This window comes from Ooceraea biroi, chromosome 12 (genome assembly GCF_003672135.1).
Source record: "Ooceraea biroi isolate clonal line C1 chromosome 12, Obir_v5.4, whole genome shotgun sequence".
Lineage (NCBI taxonomy): Eukaryota > Metazoa > Arthropoda > Insecta > Hymenoptera > Formicidae > Ooceraea > Ooceraea biroi.
The window spans coordinates 2,614,810-2,635,719 of record NC_039517.1 but is presented as its reverse complement, the minus strand read 5'-3'; the positions used below and the strand labels follow the sequence as shown (position 1 = coordinate 2,635,719).

At 50.6% G+C, this 20,910-nt stretch overlaps 1 protein-coding gene across 2 annotated transcripts in view; it reads left to right on the top strand.

Moving 5' to 3' along the window:
- Positions 1-1,303: 1,303 nt before the first annotated feature.
- LOC105281954 (protein pangolin, isoforms A/H/I/S) overlaps positions 1,304-20,910 on the top strand; it is a 121,259-nt gene continuing 101,652 nt past the window's right edge. For both annotated transcript variants that reach the window (XM_011343556.3, XM_011343555.3), the window contains exons 1-2: positions 1,304-2,288; positions 2,482-2,560. In XM_011343556.3, the coding sequence (XP_011341858.1) occupies positions 2,139-2,288; positions 2,482-2,560 (229 nt within the window). In that variant the 5' untranslated portion in view covers positions 1,304-2,138. The remainder of the gene's footprint in view (positions 2,289-2,481; positions 2,561-20,910) is intronic.

The following is a 20,910-nucleotide window of genomic DNA, read 5'->3' as shown; positions in this document are numbered from 1 at the left end:
AGGTTCATCGACGATGGGAATTCATAAATAACGAGAAAATATTTCAATTTTTCAGTTTGGATGAAATTTGGAGGCAGGAGAATGCTCACCAATTTACAATGCCTCCAGGACGACCTCTACAGGCGATATATTCAAATCAAAAAATAATTTTTTTATCTTTAAACATGTACTAATAAATGCATCAAAGTTTTATAATGATCCGCTGTATAGTTTCTCCAAAACAATTCGTAAAATTATACCTTATTTTCAACGTTCTAAAGCAGGCTCCCCCCTTAACGCGCCCGGCAAATAAATGCGCTAACCGGCGACTTTTACGAGCATGGTCGAGACATGAGCGCGGCGACAAGATGCGCGCGCCTCCGTCGAGCTGGTGAATAAATAATAAAAAAGACAGAAAAGTTGTTCGAATTTTCTTACCTCCGTTATCAGACGCGAGGTAAGCGTCGGCGATTCCGCTGCATCCTCCACGAGTCTGCCATCCTCGACGGCGACGAGGACGAGGGCAACGGCGACCATGACCACGACGACGACGACGACGACGGCGGCAGCAACCTCACGGTGGTGGCAGCGGTGACGACGGAGACGGCGCCGGATGGTTACGTTCGGGCGAGATCGCGCTCTCTCGGGTGGGGTCGGCTCGCCGCCTTGCCTGCCATGACTGGCCGAGCGCGGCGTCGCGGGGGAGCGAGGTGGCGTGTCGGCGAGGGAAACCGCCGCGGTGAATCCGGCGTCGTGATTGGTCGCCGCGTGGGAGAGCCGCCCGCCCGAGCTAACCGTCGCCGGCAGTCTGCACCGAGCACCCAAGTAGATTGCATCGAGGTGTCCGGAGTCTCGGGCGAGTTTAACACACTACCGCGCACGACAGTAACCACGCAATCTCGGACACTGCTCGTTACGGGCACGATGGCCGCCCGGCGCGTGCACCGTTCACGACGACAACAGCAGCAGCAGCAGCAGCATCGTGGTGCCGGACTTGTCGTCGTCGAGCGTCGTGTTTACCGCACAGGCCCGCTCACGGAATCGCAGCATCGCGCGCTCGCTGAAGCATCGTGGCCACCGTCCCTGTGCGGATACGCGACGCGCGGACTGCGCTCGCGTTACGCGCATTAAAAACCGGCCCGTCGTTCATATACGCGGCTAACTTCGGCAGGTAGAGGAAGAGAGAGAGAGAGGGAGACGAGTGTGCACCTCGCATCACAGCACGTCACGGCTTGCCTTCGGTACACACCTACACCCAACCAGCGTCTCTTCCTTGGTTGCACTCTCCGCACTGTCTCCTCTCGTCCTACGCCGTTTCGCGTCCTCCTCCTTCGTGTACAGTGGCGGCGACCTTCCCACGCCATACATATGTATATACGTACGTATCTCTCTCCTCCGTCCGGCAACCACACGGCTTGACGGCGACCGGAAATTAAACTCGCGCGCGCGCGAAAAGCGAAAACGGGCGTGTATCGCGCGCGAGGATCTGCCGCGAGGGTATCGAGAGGCGCGCCCGTTCGTCTCGTTCCGTCGGCGAGACGGCTCTGAGTGAAGTGCGTCGCGTTCGTCGTTCCGGCGCGGGTGTCGCATCACGTCGCACAGCTTCGTGCCGCATCGCCTCGCGTAGAGTTCAGTTCGGTTCGGTTCGGATCGGGCTGCCGAAGTGCAGCGGTCAGGCATCGGCGGGCGTCCCAGTAGTGCGCTCAGGTAAACGAGAAAGATCGGTAGAGCCGCTCGTATTTGCGTCGGATAGTGCGGCCTAACCTCGTTGCGTCGGTCGAGAAACGTAGAAACGGCAAGTGCGAGTGGAGGCGGCAGTAACGTTCCGTGCCGCGAAGTTCGCCGCGAAGTTGTGCGCGGTGAAGTTAGTCGTTCGGGTCGCGACAGTAGTGCGCGCGAAAGTGAGACACGAGTCGAGCGAGTGCGAACAGTGAATTCCGGGCGTCTCGCGATCGAGAAGAGGAGCGTCGCCGTCCCGTCGGCAGAAACTCGCATCGTGGGCCGACGGCGGCGAACAAGCGACGATCGCCACCCGCCCGCCGGCGAGGGATCGCGCGGGAGGAACATCGTTATCACCGGGCTGAAGTCGAAGACCGGCGTAGAAGCTACGCGATAAGACCGGGAGGACGACGGTGGCCGTCGGCTGCGTGGCCGCAATAATGCCGCACGTGAGCAGCAGCGGCGGCGGCGATGATCTCGGCAGCGAGGACGAGGTCAAGGTTTTTAAGCACGAGGGCGAGGAGGAGAAGATATCTTCGGAGAACCTCACCGAGGACAAGAGCGACCTTATTGATCTCACCGAGTCTGAGGTGCGTGAAGTTGGCCGTTGAGTTAGTCGCCGTCGACTTTATTCCCCCCTCTCCGCCATGGTGGGTGATCTCCGTGCCTGCCTGCGTTCGTATCTCGTTCGCGTATAACAACCCGCCCCGTCCCCCGAAAAATCCTCCCCGCAGGATGCAGGATAAGTGCGAGTATTAAGTGCGTGCATCTCGTGTGTTGCAGGAAAAGGGTTCGCTTGCTGGCGGCAGCTATGCAGCGACGGGAAAAGCGTCGACGAGGTCCGACCTCAGCCCTGTTTTCGGTAAGTTCACGAGACCTTGGCGAGAGATCGTATCTCGAAGCGCACGTTTGAATCTCCGGGAACGTTGGTCCCTTTTGCGATTCATTGTTCGCCGGTGGTTCGCACTCGGTCATCCGCTTCTGTATCGAGATATCGAAGGAAGAGATCGGTTTCTGCAAAATGTACCCAGGCAACATCGAGAGCGAGACTCTCTCTCGCGGACGACGCCGCGCCGGGGGGGGTGGCGCACGCGGGAAATCGTATCGACGCCAATTTCATCGCGTGAGTTTAATTATTCGTTAGCCACCCTCGTAATCCAACCGAGTCTACGCGGGATCGATACGTCATTCGGCTGCGTCGCGTGGTAAACAGCTGGCTAAAGGCCTATTTAAACGGAAATAATGTCGCGCGCTCCGAGAGCGCTCGCTCGCGCACCGGCCGCGACGCAATTTTCATTTTACAACGTATCGCGTTACGAAACACCAGGCAGTCTCCCTAATGGCGCCATTCTCTCTTCGAGTGTCCGCTCGCACCGAGAGTACGCCCCGATCTACGCGTCATATCGGCGATCCGTTCGCGCGCGAGTAACGACGCAACGGGTGCGCCTTGGAAATAATCTCGTCTGAATGCGCCTCGCGACGCGTGCCGCGCGCCGCTCATTCATCCTCGGAAATTAAATAATAAGCCGTCGGAGCAGCGTTCGCACGCATCGATGATGTATCCGCGGACCCGGGGCCGCCGCGATACCGTCGCGCGGGTCGCGGGCAGCTCGCCTCGCACGCCTTAAACGTCGTTTGAAATCGATCGCGGCGCGATAAGCGGCCGCTCTCGTAGCTTGCTTCCACGGTCCGATGATAATCGCGGCTGTGCGAGCGCGCGCGCTTTCTGCCTCGATCGCAGAAAATATGTGACTCGGATTCGCGGCGTATAACGGCTGTCCGTCGATTGCCACGGCGTTCCTATTAATTTCCTCACCATTACGCCGCATTACGTTGCACCGCGTCGTCACCACGTCGTCCGAAAGATTCCTCTTCCTCCTCGGCGTCGTCGCCGTCGACGGCGGCCGCACTCTGGCCGCCGCAATAATCGCGAACGCTCGAGGCGTCGGCGACGACACTTGGACACTCCCGAGATCGCCGAGAGAAAGAGAGAGATTCTGGCGGCTTATTGGCACGACGTCAATAAGAGCTACTTTGTAAGCCGGATCGCGCCTTGTCCTCTTCGTGAGGCTCGTTCCTGCTCGTTCGAAAGTCTTGCTGATTATTATTACGCGAGGCTGATTATTTGCAGGATTCCGAATCAATTTTGAGAGGGCGACATCAAGGGCAACTTTCTCGTCCGCAGGATATCTTCAAGGTCTCTGTGGACTCCCCTCGCTAGATGTAACGAGTTATACGCACCGTGATAATTATGGTGGTAAATTTTAGGTCTCATCAAACTGTCCACTGACTGACTGCGGAAACTTGCAAATTATTCGAAAAGATGAAGCCTCCGACACATTTCTTGTTTCAAGTATCTCAAAGTCCCGCGCTTGTCTCCAGGTTGTTTAAAAGTTTGGAAATGAAGTTTACTTCCGCTTATCGATCCCGTGGCAGACGCCAGAGTTTCCCCGCTCGCTCAGATTCGTTCGCGACAAATCGTCGCAACGTGATCAGCAAGGTACAAGGTACGTCGAGGCGCGTGTCGAAAGTTCCCGCTGACCGGGCTCCTTCTCCTCTCCACGAGACTTTGTCACTGACAAATCGATGTCGTGCTACCGCACGCGCTGTCATGCTCTTGCCAAAACATTTTAATGAGTTAACGGCAGCCGCACGTCACCCGGACACGTTGTCCGGTGTCGGAGACGTTGCAGGCGTGATCGCCGACACACGCTCCTGCGGTTATCGCACACCGGCCGGCACTTGGAAAAGCTGTCTCTCGTAAAAATATATCCGGCGGTTTGCGCAACGCATACCGAATCATCACCCGCGCTCGCAGACACTCGTTCGGCTTTCAATTTTCCGACCGCGGCACCACACCCACAGAAAAGATCTCTGGACTTAATGCCATTACTCTTTAATCTATCATAAAATAAGATCGCTATAGCGACAATCATATTTATTATTGAAAAGAAGCATATTTTAATCTTGAATAGAAAATTCGAAAATCTAGATTCAAATAATCTTCGTGCTATCTCATTCATTTTCTCAGAAGGATTTAGATACAAATTTCTAGCAAGTTCAAAATATTCTTGATTTCACAATATTGTCAGATCTAAAAGACATCTTATTCTATTCTTCTAAGAGAATTTGTAGAATCTGCACAAAACGGCCAATATTTATGTGTTGCAATCGAAAATCGGGAAAGTGTTTCTGTTATTTACAATGAGTAAGTGCAAAAGATATGGAAATGTCTTATCTCGAATCTTATTTCTCAAGTAAGTATATTATATGTACAAGTAAGTATAATAACAGAAACACAGAAATACACAGAAACACTTTCCCGATTTTCGATTGCAACACATAAATATTGGCCGTTTTATCGGAATAAAGGACGCAGAAGCGCCGAGTCGACGAGCGACTGTGAGAAAATGATGCGTCGACATGGACAAAGCCTACTATAAAGTGGCGCTAATATCAAATTATTCTACATACAAGAATATATAAGCATAAATGTGTACATGTTACTCTTGTCTGAAGACAGTAAGACAATCTTATTTAATTCGAGAGAGAAGAATAGAAATTACTGATTTAAATTAAAAATTGTTTTATTTTCATATTTTTTATACTTGTAACACGATTAAACTAGTCAAGAATATTTTTCGTCTTGTTATCAGAAATCCTTTCTGAGGGTGCAGGTCTCTCGAGATGCACGAACGAAAATTGTAGTGGATTTGACTCGAAGAAACCGCGTTTCCCGCTGCTGGAATTTTTCACCTCGTCGACCGATCACTCGCACTTTGTACGCGCGAAGAAAGAAGGAAAGAAAGGAGTCGCGCTGCACTCGCACAATGTCGGGGAACATGTAAAGCGTTACGTCGGGATCCGTTGTAATCGCTTAAGTGGTTAATTATGATTCTTCGAGGAAGGCCGTGTGTGTAGCGCGCATGAGACTGAAGCGGAATTAATCTTGGCATCGGCCGACTTAGCTAGAACTGCTTTTCATGTGTTTCACCTTTTTTTTCCTTTTTTTTGTCGCTGTGTTTGAAAATAAACTAGTTATTCAGATCTGCCGGAGAGGAGAAGAGAGAGAGAGAGTTGAGAGATTGCGTGTAACGCATCACATTCTGACGTCATTTTTAACCAAACACTGGCTTGTTTCCTAGCCGGGTTGACACACACGCGCGCACACACATCTGCGTGCATCTGCACTGAGCACTGCCGAGGCGTAATACAAGATGCTCATATTAAAACTATTTTTCCACCGAACGTGTAATTTACGCGCTTATGATTAAAAGCGGAATACAAAATGAAGACGCGAGGTTCCCTCGCGGTATGAAAGGGCTCGGCATTTTTTTGCGCCGGTATTCCCGCCGCATGCGACATACGCGGTATATATTTTTGCAATAATCCGATAGTATTGCCTGGTGCCTGCTGTCCGCTACCGGTTACCGCGCCGCGGGGAAAGGGGATGTATTAACATGATATTACAAACGCAGCACCCGGTTGCGCGCTCTCTCTCTCTCTCTCTGCTGTCCACATCGCGCGCCATCGTCTCTTTACACGCTACTCATTTTCGATAATGTCGAGCACTTCGTTAGCATTCGCGTCGGCTTAGTCGCTTCTGTACGCGGCCGCACCGTGCCAATCACGCGTCGCGATAAAACGACGAGTCCGTCCGGATCCGCAAGTGGCGGAGGTACAACTTCGCCAACATCCTCGTTACGTTTCCACGCTACCCGCATAAAACCGGGAGTGCCGCGCTCGATTTACCTCGCACGGCTAATTATCGCGAGCCCTTGTCACACGGACCGATGTAATTACCGGGATCCCATCGCCGTCCGGCTACAAAGTGTGTGTCGCGCACGTAGTTGGACGTCGACGTTCGCGACTGACGTCGGTCGTGATAAAAATCTCGGCGGTGCGGGATGATGCGATCGCGCGGGGGCGAGGAAGAGATCGGTTTAGTGGTCGGTCGACCGGCTCGCTCGCGCGAGAGGACTTTCGCTGCTCGTGCTCGACCTGGGGAGCGAGCGAACGAGCGCGAACATCGCGACGTATATTTGAACGTACGACGCGATTTGCATGGTAGCCTGGAGCTCGGCTGGTCGCGAAATGTCCCGCCTCAACTCCCTCTCTCTCGTTTCTCGCGCTGCAATTCCGGCAACGAGCATGCGGACTTTTAGTTGGAAAGTTAGTTGGTTACGTGATTTAGGAGCTCGCGAAATATTTTCATTTCGCCCGTAACCGTTCTCGTTCGGCGATTAGCAACGATCCCTCTTCTTCTCGCGCTGCAATTAAACGCACGAGACTCGCGCGTCGAATCGGAATGATGTCAACGCGACATTGGCCACGGTGTTTCCTGTCTGTCTGTCGGTGTGAGGCTCGCGTAAGGATGCCTACGCCCTCGCGGCTTCCTACGTGGGCACCTCGCGCGCCTTTCGATACACATACTTTGTCGCCGCTCGGAAACCGCCTCCGCGCGCCCGGATTGCACATCGCCGCGCGAATGTACAGGGTGCAATGCGCCGCGGCGCGCTTCGGGAAACGGAAGATCGAGCAAGAAGGGACGAACGATAGGTAGAGAGGAAGATGGAGAGAGACAGAAACGATGTGTCTCGTTGTGCGAAGTAATTGACGAGTTCGCGTGTAGGCGGTCGGGCGCCTAGATCGCCTCGAGCGCACTGTAGGCTTATCCCCAGAGACGAAAAACGAAACGAAACGAGCAGCCCCGACGGGCGATCGTTTGAAGACGGAGAGGGAGAGAGGATTCCTCCTCGCGGAGGAGGCAAGAGGAAACGGGACGATGCGGGAGCGAGATAAGGATGGACAGGAAGAGAGAAAGAGAGAGAGGCACAACGAGAAGAGAGGAGAGACCCTGCTGCTGCATCACCCTGAACTTGCCCGAATACCTTCCCTCCGGACCGTGCGGTGTGTATCCGCTCACCAATGCACATGGCACCCAAGCGAGTTCTCTCTCCTCTCGCTCGCTCTCTCCTACTCTCCTCTTCACGCCTGCCTCGTATCGCTCGTTCGATTTCTTCCTCTCTCTCTCTTTTTATCTTTCCTCTCTGTCTCGCGTTCTCCGCGGCGCTCTCGCTCTCGTTCCCTCGGTATCCTTCCTTTTCTCTTCTTATACTTCGTCTCCTCGCGGAGCTAACCCACCCATTTCTTACGCTCGGCAGCATATACCGGGTGCGTCGAAATATTTCCGCGACGTACGTCCGCACGCGAGAGACGCGTGGAGTTCCGAGTGATTTTTGATCGCGAGGCCCTTTTCGATGAGAGTTTATTTTGGCGAGCAACAATCGTGTCGTGTCTCGTTACTTGTCGCGAAGCTCTATGCACAGCCCTCTTTCACAGCTTATTCAGTGAAAAGGTGCGCGAAATGTGTCTAATGGGTCATGAAATTCTTCTACGCCTACTATCCTCCTCAAAACACTGCGGATTCTTCCTTTCCGTTTCTCTTCAGCTGTACGTGTCTTTGGCAAGAATCGTCACGGTAACACTGCGAGCGATTTCGCATCGTAATGCTCGAACGGTACTTGCAACTTTGTTGTCCTTCCTGACGATGCGATCGGAAGAGTCCGTTAATGTTTCTCACGAGTGTCCGATATGGCAAACCGCATCCGTAATATTTCAATGACGCAGCGGTGCAAATCATCGGTACACCTGGTATATAAGTGCGCAGACACACACTGGCTACAGTCAGCATTATACACCTACCTACCTCTCCTGACTCGCCTCTACCTACCTACCTGCTCGCTAACGAGCCTACCTGCCGGACTTCTTGCATTCGGAGAGGCTGCCCGGGAAGGGAAAAAGAGAGAGAGAGAAAGAAAACGAGCGAGCGAGAGGGAAGAGGCATCGTCCGTTCGCCGCCCATGGTGCCCATCCCCATGGGTTCGGCAACTACACCCTGCGGTGGTGCTTGCGCGCCTTCCTTTATAGATGGTTAAACAAATTTCCCTTGCGAAGCGCCTTTCCCAGAAACAGATATGCGCGCTCGCTCACGCCGCGAGGATAGAGGCAGAGAGAGACTCTGAGAAAAATATGTCCGGTCCAGCGAGCCATCCCGATTCCATGGACGTGGGCGTAGGTTGAAATTTGTGGCTCGGAAAGGAACGAGGCGATTTTTAGGCACGCCGTGCACACGGCTCCAAAGAGACGCGAGACGACACGGGACGTATCTTCTTCTCGAGTGCCTCGGCGAGAGATCGCACGGATCTGCCCTCGAATCGGCCGAAGTAGAATCCAACTTTGCTTTTTAATACATTCGACGGAACACGAAAATCGGCGCCGGGATCGCGACGCGATCGTTGACATAACGATCGGCAGCGTGATATCGAATCCGTTTCGCATTCTCGCGCGGCTTTCCGCGACACGTTTCCTCGTATCTTATCACCCGGCGAATCACTGATTTCTGCCGTAGATTCGCGGCTGTCCGCGAAAATCAACCGGCAGTCGCTTAATGACGCAGACTTTTGACAGACGGCTGTATATAGCGGGATACCGGTTTCCCGATCCGGCGACACGTGCCGTGCACGTGGTGGTGGCGGTCTGTCTTTAATTCGCGTGGTCACGCGATGTCACGCATCCACGAGCCTCTAACGTACGATATCCGCGAGGGGTTCGCGATAGCGCAGCCTCCGCCGTGGAGAATCGTGTGCTCGGTCGAAATTAATAAGCGGGGTCTGATCGCCACGAGTGAAAGCGGGTCAAGGAGGCCGTCAAATATTGACGCTGCAGATATCGATACAGTACACTTGACGGGATTCTGAAAACGAATACGGTTCGGACAAATATTTTCGCCGGGCAACTCGAACGCGGAAATTCGACTGTCGCTTCTTCTTCTCTCACTCTCTCCCAGTCGAAAGCGCGGATACGATAAAAAAATTTTAAGGAGCCGGATGACGAGTGTGAGCTCTCACGAACACGCGCTACTAATCGCTGCGCGAGCGTGCATTAAGGGGGTATTCTAGTGTAAAAGCGGAATTTGTACGCTATTTTGGTGAATTTTTTTGGAAAAAAGTATAAGGTTTTTTGAGGCAGGGTTTTCCCTGCTTATTCGTACATATTTGGTGTATGTTTCCAAATTTTTGTAGTAGACAATAACTATAAATAAGCGCTGCACATGATATTAAATAAGAACATGAAAAAAAAAGTTGGTCCATGGTTCCCATGATTTCAGCTGTTCTGCTCATCTGAAACAAAAAAACCAAAGAGATTCTTAATTAGTATGAGTGTGGCTATAGCAGGTACCAGAATGAAAAAAAAATGTTGAAAATTTAAAACATGACTTCATTGAGAAAATTAAGTTTCGATTTGTGCCATTTTTTTCACCATTGAAGGGCTGTAGAAATTCCAAAAAACAATATTTCGACTTGATTGTGGTAGGGGCTATAGCCACACATATACTGAAGATGTGTGCAAAAGCCTGAGTCAATTGATTAACTGGTTTTTGAGATATCATGGGAACCAATTTGAAAAACATGGTTTCTAGAAAAACACGTTTAAAGTTTTTCATACTGATTACATAGAGATAACGTTACTTACGATCAATCGGCTAGTCCAGGGCCATACAGGGGACATTCCTCTTGTTCGTAGAAGTCCTGCAGAGCTGATCTCTCTTCCCCGCGATTCATTCTCTGATCTCGAGAGAAGTTAGTGGAGCGCCGCTCCGAGCGGGTGATACGAGCTTCGTTCCGGGAGTTTGCGTACATCACCGCTTGCTGAACAATACTGACTCCCATCACGTTCATAAGTTTTAAAATTGGCATAAATCCTTTATTGAAAATTATAACTGCCAAGAATGTTGCTATTTCAACAACTTTCACGCCAGCATGGAGATGTTTTGGAGCAAAAGTCCAAATCAATGAATTTAGAGATTCATTGTACTATACAAAGGCTCCAATTCAAATGTACGACCTTCAAAGAATAACGATCTTCCGATCCTACCTAAAATACTAACACAATGCTTTTGTGTGCCGCGCGGTCCAACCGCCGAGCGCGCGCCGGAGGTTATTTTCTATTAGGTGCTATTACTTTGTTAATTTTGCGAACCGGGCTAAATCTTCTCGCAGACATATTTTCCATACCATATACTTGCAAAATATGCCAAAAAAATTCGATTTTTCTGACATGCTACACTAGAATACCCCCTTAAAATAATCACGCGGCCCAGTCAACGAGCGGATAACGAGATAAGAGCGGGAGCGTTGCTCATCGAGCAACGCATTCTCGTTGTCGTTCGAAATCTGATGGTCCGTGATCGCGCACGTTTTTGTTTAACATTTGGCGTGGAGTCGCGGTCTTTTTGGTCCACCCTGAATTAGGCCGAAGAATGGAATTTGTGACTTGATTGGGGTGCAGTGACAGAAGCGACGATCGGCACGTGGGACCGGTGACACGACGAGTACGTTACTTTCGATAGCCGTTTAAAGGGCGATGTTTGCGTTGCGTGAACGCGAACACGCGAATACCTTGTTCGCACTCGCGAGAGAGAGAAAGAGAGAGAGAGAAACCGCCGTTTAATAAAATAGCGTGATCCTGGTGACGCGTGCTATCGTATGTAACACGCTGAAACGTTCGCTTACAGAGTACTTTGACGAGATTAATGCACGTAAATGTAAACGACTCATTTATCGCGCTCGCTCCGGGCGAGATTAATAATCTTGCGGATTCAGTTAACGCACTGCGAAGTTTGATCTTGCGGATATAATTAACGTGCGCTCCAGCCAGATACGAGCGCTCTGTCAGCTCTTTTATTCGCTTTGCGAAATACCAAATGCGGTATTATAATATAACGATATTATATAGAATTACATGTTTACTCCTCGAGGTTGCTGTGCACGTACGTGGGGAGACGCGTGAGCAGTTTCTTCTCGATAATATTGCACATTTCCGGACAGAAATTCCTGTTAAAATGTAAGAGTCCGAGAACGTGACTCGGTCTCCCTGCCTTCCTCTCTCTTTCTTCCCCATTGTGCTAATGAGGATTAACACAAGTGTGCATATCCTCGCTCCCGAATTTCGCTCGCGCGCGCGTCCGCCACTTAAGATGCATTTTCGACGCGACGCTCTAACGAATATCGCGCGCGGACCGTCGCCGAAAAACCCTGGCTGGCAAAAGAATGAAAAAGCGGCGGACGCATGTTAATAAGCCGTGCTCGCCCAAAAATACCGGTTTTCCTTTCGAGACTTTATACGCGTTATACGATTCTGGTTTGTCCGCCCGTTTCCGAGAGCCCGGTCGAACCGATTTTCGTCAAACAAAGTCGTTGGACCGTACGAGTCTCCGAGTCAATTAACGCCAAGAGACCGTCGTAGTCGTCGTCGAACCTCGAGTTTCTCGTGTCGAGCTCTCGGGAGGAGGAAGAAAGGCCGGTTAAACGAGAACGAGAGGAGGTAAGGAGGGCCACGGAGGAATGCCGCGTGTATTTGATTAGTCCGCGGCTGCTAATTACGTTATTTCCGTGAATAAAGTGGAAGCCACACGAGGCAGGCCACGATTAGAGCGATGCTTCCGAGCGTGATCTCTCGATACGTAATCAGGAATTTGTGCGACGGTTGTTTTTACACCGAGCCGGAAATGAGAAATTAGCAAGGACAATAATGATAAAGTGGGCAAGGAAAATGAGGCTCTAATGAGAGCGCGCGCGGAGAACCGAGGAGGAGAATACGACTAGATGAAAGGAAGAGGGAAAGGCGCACGAGGCAGGTTCGCGTAATAGGAAAAAGGAGATGATGAAAAAGCGAGCGAGAAAGGGAATGCACGAGGAGAAAAGAGGAAAGCAGTGCGAGATCGAGAGAATCGGGAGAAAGAGGGGCAGGAACACGGAGATAAAGAGAGAAAAGGCAGAGGAAGAGAAACGGTAAACGAGGAGGCGCACAAGCACAACCGTCTGCGAGTCGAAGGTTAGCAATCTGCGTAGTGTTTTACGACAACTATAAATACGGCCGTAAAGCTCTTTGTTTAGAGCAGCTAGTCCGGCTTTCGAAACTCGGCCCTTACCCGCCGCCGTTCGCGGAGGCTGTTTAGGCTCGGTCGAGAAAGAGAGTGGACGACTTGCACGCAAACACGTCGCTCGGTCGCATTCGATTTTCGGGATCCCGATACGTGGGCAGATCGATTGACAAGAGACATTCCGTGTACCCTGGAGTGATGGAAATCCCCCGGTCATCCGTGATCGCGCGTGTCCGCGAGGTCGTGCGATCTCGTACTTGCACGTGAAAATTTCTGCCGAAACGTTTAATTAAAAGAAGACGGGAAAAGGATCGCCAAGGCGGGCGGTGGCATCTGCTAACCATATGCTGAAGCGAGCGGGACCCGGGGATAGCAGGCTGTCACGCTAATGTCAGGTTAAGCGGTGAGAATGATTTACAAGCGGCGAGTTCGAAGGGACCGCGCGTCGGCCACCTCGAGATGCAAAGAGAGAGAGAGGGAGGGGGAGGGAAGAAGGGAAGCAAAGGCACAGAGGGATACCCTCTCGGTACTCCTCGAGACCCCTCTCCGGTCTTGCTCGTGTAATTATGATTACCTTCGGTTCGCCAACGCGGCGTCTTGGACGCGCGGTTGCACGAGCACGATCGGTTTCCGCTCGGAGGACTCGCAGCTTCCGATCGCGTAATTGCCATCTCGCGCGGCCACGCGATCGCCACGCCGGAACGGAGGGATCCTACGTACGGGATGGATTTCAAAGGAGGAAGTGGAAGAAGCGCTTCGGGAAACTCGGCTGTCATCGTGCGGCCACGTTGAGTCACGCCGCGTATGTGGACCGCGAGTGATGCAATTGCGTCTCGTTTATTCTTTGCGCGCATCAGCGGTGCGTGCGTTTAGCAGGGTTTAAAAGACGTTCATTTACGTGCGCAGGCTTCTATAATTATTCCTGCTAATTAACGTGGTCACGGAAAGCCGATTTGCGCCGATCATCAATACTATGGTGTAAGATCTGGAAAGATAGTCGAGACTGACAGGTCGTATAGAGGATCGGAATGAAAACAAGTTGATCACAACAGTAGGAGTATTGGCCGTACAGCCTAAGACCTAGGCGTGTGAACCAGGGATCCTGGAGAGTTCGAGTTCAAATCTAAGGCAGTCTCCTAGTTATTTTTCGCCTCTTACAATTCAGAAGTGGGATAAAATCCGCTACCCCTCGAAGACAGTTGAGATTCATCCGCTACCCCTCGGAGAGGAGGGAGTTGAGAAGCAGCTGGCCGGTAGTGAAGCCTGAACATGGAAGTCGGGACGGACTCAGAGGAGTGAACCAACATGGAGATTGGGAAGGACTCAGAGGAGTGAACCAACATGGAGGTTGGGAGGGACTCAGAAGAGTGAACCAAAAATGGATGTTGGGAGGGACTCAGAAGAGTGAACCAAAAATGGAGGTTGGGAGGGACTCAGAAGAGTGAACCAAAAATGGAGGTTGGGAGGGACTCAAGTGAAGTGAACCGACGATTTGGAGACATTCGGGGACGAATGTAATGTCAGGCTGGCCGAGCTGTAAGATCTGGAAAGATAGTCGAGACTGACAGGTCGTATAGAGGATCGGAATGAAAACAAGTTGATCACAACAGTAGGAGTATTAGCCGTACAGCCTAAGACCTAGGCGTGTGAACCAGGGATCCCGGAGAGTTCGAGTTCAAATCTAAGGCAGTCTCCTAGTTATTTTTCGCCTCTTACAATTCAGAAGTGGGATAAAATCCGCTACCCCTCGAAGACAGTTGAGATTCATCCGCTACCCCTCGGAGAGGAGGGAGTTGAGAAGCAGCTGGCCGGTAGTGAAGCCTGAACATGGAGGTCGGGACGGACTCAGAGGAGTGAACCAACATGGAGATTGGGAAGGACTCAGAGGAGTGAACCAACATGGAGATTGGGAAGGACTCAGAGGAGTGAATCAACATGGAGGTTGGGAGGGACTCAGAAGAGTGAACCAAAAATGGAGGTTGGGAGGGACTCAGAAGAGTGAACCAAAAATGGAGGTTGGGAGGGACTCAAGTGGAGTGAACCGACGATTTGGAGACATTCGGGGACGAATGTAATGTCAGGCTGGCCGAGCTGTAAGATCTGGAAAGATAGTCGAGACTGACAGGTCGTATAGAGGATCGGAATGAAAACAAGTTGATCACAACAGTAGGAGTATTAGCCGTACAGCCTAAGACCTAGGCGTGTGAACCAGGGATCCCGGAGAGTTCGAGTTCAAATCTAAGGCAGTCTCCTAGTTATTTTTCGCCTCTTACAATTCAGAAGTGGGATAAAATCCGCTACCCCTCGAAGACAGTTGAGATTCATTCGCTACCCCTCGGAGAGGAGGGAGTTGAGAAGCAGCTGGCCGGTAGTGAAGCCTGAACATGGAGGTCGGGACGGACTCAGAGGAGTGAACCAACATGGAGATTGGGAAGGACTCAGAGGAGTGAACCAACATGGAGATTGGGAAGGACTCAGAGGAGTGAATCAACATGGAGGTTGGGAGGGACTCAGAAGAGTGAACCAAAAATGGAGGTTGGGAGGGACTCAAGTGGAGTGAACCGACGATTTGGAGACATTCGGGGACGAATGTAATGTCAGGCTGGCCGAGCTGTAAGATCTGGAAAGATAGTCGTGACTGACAGGTCGTATAGAGGATCGGAATGAAAACAAGTGGATCACAACAGTAGGAGTATTGGCCGTACAGCCTAAGACCTAGGCGTGTGAACCAGGGATCCCGGAGAGTTCGAGTTCAAATCTAAGGCAGTCTCCTAGTTATTTTTCGCCTCTTACAATGGTGAGTTGACGGCCGCTAGGTAGGTCCTCGTTAATTCGCGACGGGAATTTCACTAATCTCTCCTCGGCGAGCACGTGGAAGAGGTGACTGGCGGAGCGAAGGAGAAAGAGTGAGAAAGATCGAGGATGCAAGGAGAGGGCCTGATCAATCGGCCATCCACGTTCAACCAACTGAGGCTAAATAAGGTAGCCGGCCGGTCTCCGTAAATAATTGTATCTCGTAAAGCGACTAGGTAACTAAGGATTTATATGGGCGTAGCCGACAGGGCCGACACTTGCTACTTTGGTACACGACGGCGCATAACAGCCTCCGTTCTCTCTTTTTCTCTCTCTCTCTCGCCTATCATCGGTTGCGTCTTTCCTCTTCCTCGAGTGTCCTTCCTCCTTCTTCCTTTCTTCGCATGGACGTAACTCGCGAGTATCACGATGGCACATACGTGGCAAGAAAGAGAGAGAAAGTGGTCACCGAGAGAATCGTCTCCCTCCTCCTCCTCTTCTCCTCTGCGCCCTCCTGCTCTGATCAATATTGTATCGGACGCGGACCTCTTTCAAAGGCTTGAACCTCAGTCATGCAAATTAACCAACGGGAGGCCTCGAAGCGTCCCTATTATGCTCGCGCGACAATTGGCTCTTTTTTAATTGCCGCGCGCGGTTACGACCGTGAAAAATCGCAATGTGTGTCAACGACGAGCGAGTCTCGTCTTGTCTCGTTTAGCTCCTCGAGAAACGGCAAAAGGAACGCACATAAAAAAATATTTCGTCTACTCTTACAAGTCGCTTTATCCGTCTCTCTAATGCCTTTGCGATTACGCCCCATCGCGATTCTCCAGTGTCCAGACGTAACGGGGAAAAACTCTTGTACGACTGCCAAAGAAAGTTCCGAGTGTGGACACGATCTCTCCGATGCTTTGCGTCGCCGCGAATCCCTGAGCGCGTATGCGAATTATTTTCGATAATCTCGAACGCAAGGGTGTCTCGTACGGCTTCTCCTTTATCGTCGTTGTCGTCGTCGTCGTCGCCACCCTCGTGTTCCTTTTTCTTTTTTCTCTCCCTTTCTCTCTTCCTTCTTCTCTCTGCTTGCGGTTTGCGTCGCATCACGCGCGCGACAGGAACGGGATTCCGGGGAATTTTTTTTCTTCCGCCCGAGATTCCTTGGCGGCGATTTAATGGAATTAAAAAGTTTCCGCGATGCACATCGCTGCGCCCTTTACTCCCACGCGACGCCGGGGACTCGGCGTAAAAATAGCTCACGCGCGAAAAAGGAAAGCCCCGATCGCTGATCAACGATCTGGGAAATTAATTATCGTGCACGAAGAGACCTCGCGGAGATTATTAGTCACGGCTCGGCCGTAGTTATCGCCGTCGTCGCTCTAAAGAGGCTTTTGCGTGCGCTCGCCGCGCAGCGAGTCTCCGCTTATAGATACGCTAATCTTATCTCTCACCAAGATAGTGCATCGCGCCTACGATATAATTACCAATTGATGCTGTTTCCTTTCTACATAGATTTCTCCCTCTTTTTTTTCCTCTTCAACGTGTGTGCGAATCGCACATGTCACGATTATCGTTTTCCAGGGGCTGATTCGATCGCGTTACCGCATAGCGTAGGGGAGACCGGTGTCAAATGTAACAAAGCTTATTTTAGAGCCACCTTATATAAAAACACGAAGTAGCCTTCATTAAGTAATAAGAGACAACTTTTCGCATTACCGTCCCGAATGTGGTCGTCGTAACGTTCTTGTTGTCCACGTTATCTCCAAATTTACGGAAATTGCGACCAAAAGTAAATATTCTCTCACAAATCTTTTTTGGTGCACAACTTAGGTTACTGTATTTATTCAAAATTCGATAACAGCCCATTATTATATGTTGCCTGAACTATCTTATTGTGTAGGGTAGATATTTTAGGTAAAGAAACATATAAGAAAATAACAGGATAATTTCGGAAATAGCATAGAGGTGTCGATTGTAACACGAAAAACGGTGTCGTTTGTAACATCCTGGGATGTTACAATTGACATCTATACATTTACTGCGTATGTTTTAATATACATTTTTTGGTAATTATTTAGCTACCGGGTGAAAAATGGTGAAACCAAGACCAAGAAAAACCGAAAGGGGAATAATCTGCCAAACATCTCAGCTGCACTGATAAAAATGTTTCTTTTATATGTATTAATTGTCTCTCTGATTAATATTTTTGTTTATGTTTCACTTGGTTTTTAGAATTTCGTTTCGTTTGGTTCTTATTGCTTTACTTCTCGTTTCATTATTTCAATGTTTACTCGATATTATTTATAATAAAAGTATTTGTTACAATTGACACCAGCCCTGTTACAACTGACACCAGAGAGGTGTCGATAGTAACGCTCGTCGCACTATGATAAAAATGGAATATATTTCGAGACGATTCCCGATAGCTATATTATAAAAATCTGATAAGTAGCACCAAACTTGAAGGTTTGTTCCAAAAAAATGTGAAACAAAAATTGCGAACGGTTTACTGGAAAAAAAAATGTTATTGAATTTTTGTTACAATCGACACCGGCCTCCCCTACATAACGCGTCATCGGTGCAATCCAAGTTTGCACGCGTGTAACTCGACGCGAGTCACAAGAGTTCCCTACTGGCACGAAATATTATACTATTTCGCGATAGAATACTCGAGAGTTAATAATAATAACGCGGTGGAATAACGATCTGTCGATCGTCGTGTTTTCACGTGGTGAGAGGACACGCGCGGGTGAGGCCGCACATGGAAGTCCGCTCTGGCGGAAGTCACGCGCGCAAATGACACGCGCACGCGTGGCTGTCCATTTCGTAATTTCGATATTTCCAACCGGCTCAGTCCTGCGTCCCCATTAGGACCCTTATTGATCTAACACGCCCACCAAATTCGGCCGTGTCGCGTAAATTATTCTAATTAATCATTAATTAGACGCTAATTAGTTGTTAATCGGTTGCTCCCCGGCGTCCGAATTTGTTGCCCGGCATTTGCGCCCTGACTCGACCGCTCTCGGATTTCTCGCTCGCCTGCGATAAGTGTAAAAAGTAATTAAATGCGATAATGACGATATTCACGACACTTGCTATATTTTAGCTACTCGGGCGCAACTATATATCGATATTCCATTAAATTTACGTGTACCCGTTCACCGTGTCCCGAGCACGTTTCCTCGGCTGTTCTGCGACACCCTCGCGAGAGCAACGGTCCCGGCACGCGGACGAGCGGGCCCCTAATTTGGGACTTTATCGTCCTGTTATCCTTGCGCGTTACGACGCAGACTTCTCTCTCTCTCTCTCTCTTTCTCTCGGACGTGCCGGTGTCACTGCGCTCGTCTCGCGTTTTCGCCGATCGTCGGACTCGTCGCTGCACCGGGAATGTAACCGATACCGCGTGTCCCGCGTTGCATGCATACCGTATAAAGAAAAACATTGAGACGCACGACGAGGGTGATAACGGAAGAGAAGGAAAAGATAAAGAGAGGTACATCCGCGATGCTTGTGCTTTTCTGAAACAATAGATGCACGAATCGAAACAAAGAAATGAGAGAATGTTTACGTGACACTTGATGTGTACGATTATTACAATATTAAATGAAAGGTATTCCAAGATGAGAAAGATCGAACTGTTGCAATTACTCCCGATGATTTTGCCAACGATTTTGATTCTTCTCAACTGTCTACATAACAATAATTGTTAGAAAAATTACGATTCATCAGAGACACCCTGTATGTCGGTACGAGTGGGTGCCCGAGTGTGTCTCCTTGTCCCCTCCATCGTATGCGGTCCCTGGACCCGGTGGGGCACCTTCTCCCGTCCCCATCAACGGGCAGAGCCCGAGGCCAAGAACGCAGGGCCGTAAGCCTCGGTCTCTACCAGGCCTACGAGTAGTCGTGTGCGGCGTTGCCGCATTCTCATACCCTCTTTTGCACGAGAGGATATCCATTTTTGCATAAACTTCCCATCGCGATCTCTACGCTATCGGGGTAGCTCGAGAAACCCTCGGAGAGAGCGAGACAAGTCGGAAAAATTACGCGAACAATTGCACGAAATTGGAGCCAACAATTTGTCCCGTTGATGTTGTCGCGAAGTTATTTCTTTTTGCAAGCCACAACTTCCGGTGATGAAATCGCCGGTTGCGATCTCATCAGATGTGAACCTCGAGAGCTCCACCTCGGGGATGATCTGCACTTTTCTTCGTAGAGTCCTCCGATTGTGCCTGCAAAACTAGTGCTCCTGGCGAGGGTCTCTTCCGCGGATAAACATCGCGAAATTTACGATCGGCGATGGCGTCGCGAGATTCTGGCGTGCGGCAGGTGTATCTGCGCTCGTTAACTCGGTAATGGAGATTGCTACCTTAGATCCCCCCGGCCACCCGTGTTACTGCCGAATACCGCGTGCTCAAGACACGTTTCTTTCTCCCCCCGTCGCAAACGGGACCTCGACACATCGTGAAGGGTCGCAGGAATCGCCAGAAACCCCGGTCGAACGATCGGATTAGTCGAGACTGATCGGATTAGGGCCACTTGATCCACCGCGCTCTCTCGCGCTCGCATTCGAGCGCATTTTTCCACAATTCGGCGTTTCTCGCAGACACTCTTGTTACCCAAGCACAACACGTTCGTCCACTCGGAAGAAGAGTGGTTTTCACGCTGGAAAAATTTTCGCCGCGTCATTTTGTTCGAGTTTACGAAGTTGCGTAAATTTAATCGACAATTTTGATAATTTGCCGAATTTGTTCGTTCATCCTTTTAATTGATTCGCTCTCGCATTTAGTCTCGCGTTGCCATGTTCTCGCGTAAATCACATCGACAGAATCACCGGCGGTGTTAGTATAACCAGGTGGAAGACGCGCGCGACAGACGCCGAGAGAGGTTTCGAAACGCCGCTTTTCGAAAGGAGGGAGTCAGGTCGTTGGACGGAAATATCGTCTACACGCGCGCGCCTCGAGGAATTCCAACAAGGTCTCGCTCGTTCCTCTCTGGAAATTATCACTAGGGCCTCCGTTCCGACACTCGGGTTAAATCTGAGCCGGTCGGTCGTGTCCACGTGTTCCGCGTCATCCGGAAGTATCGTTCGCCATTCGTCTCGCAGCTCGAGCTCGAGCGGGCGAATGGATTCTCAGGCTGCAGTAAAACGCGGCGGCTACAAAGCATCCGGAGCAACTCTTTATTTATTTACTCGCTACCGTGCTGTTTATTTGTTCAGGGGATGCTGCCTGAGGGAGGGAGCGCGCGGCAGTAATAACCATTTTTCCCCTGGCACCCCATGCGACCGCGCTTTTCCACGTAACGGGCATAATGGCCCGTACAAATCGGATTCTTGTCGACGACCTCCGCCGCTTCCGAGACCTGTCAAAACTGCGTTCGTTCGTTCGCTACCTGCCGGTGCGCTCCGAAGAATGCGTTCCCATCCGAGGATGGGATCCGCATTGTTGAGGAGAAGCGATCGACAAGGCGTCGAAGCGCGT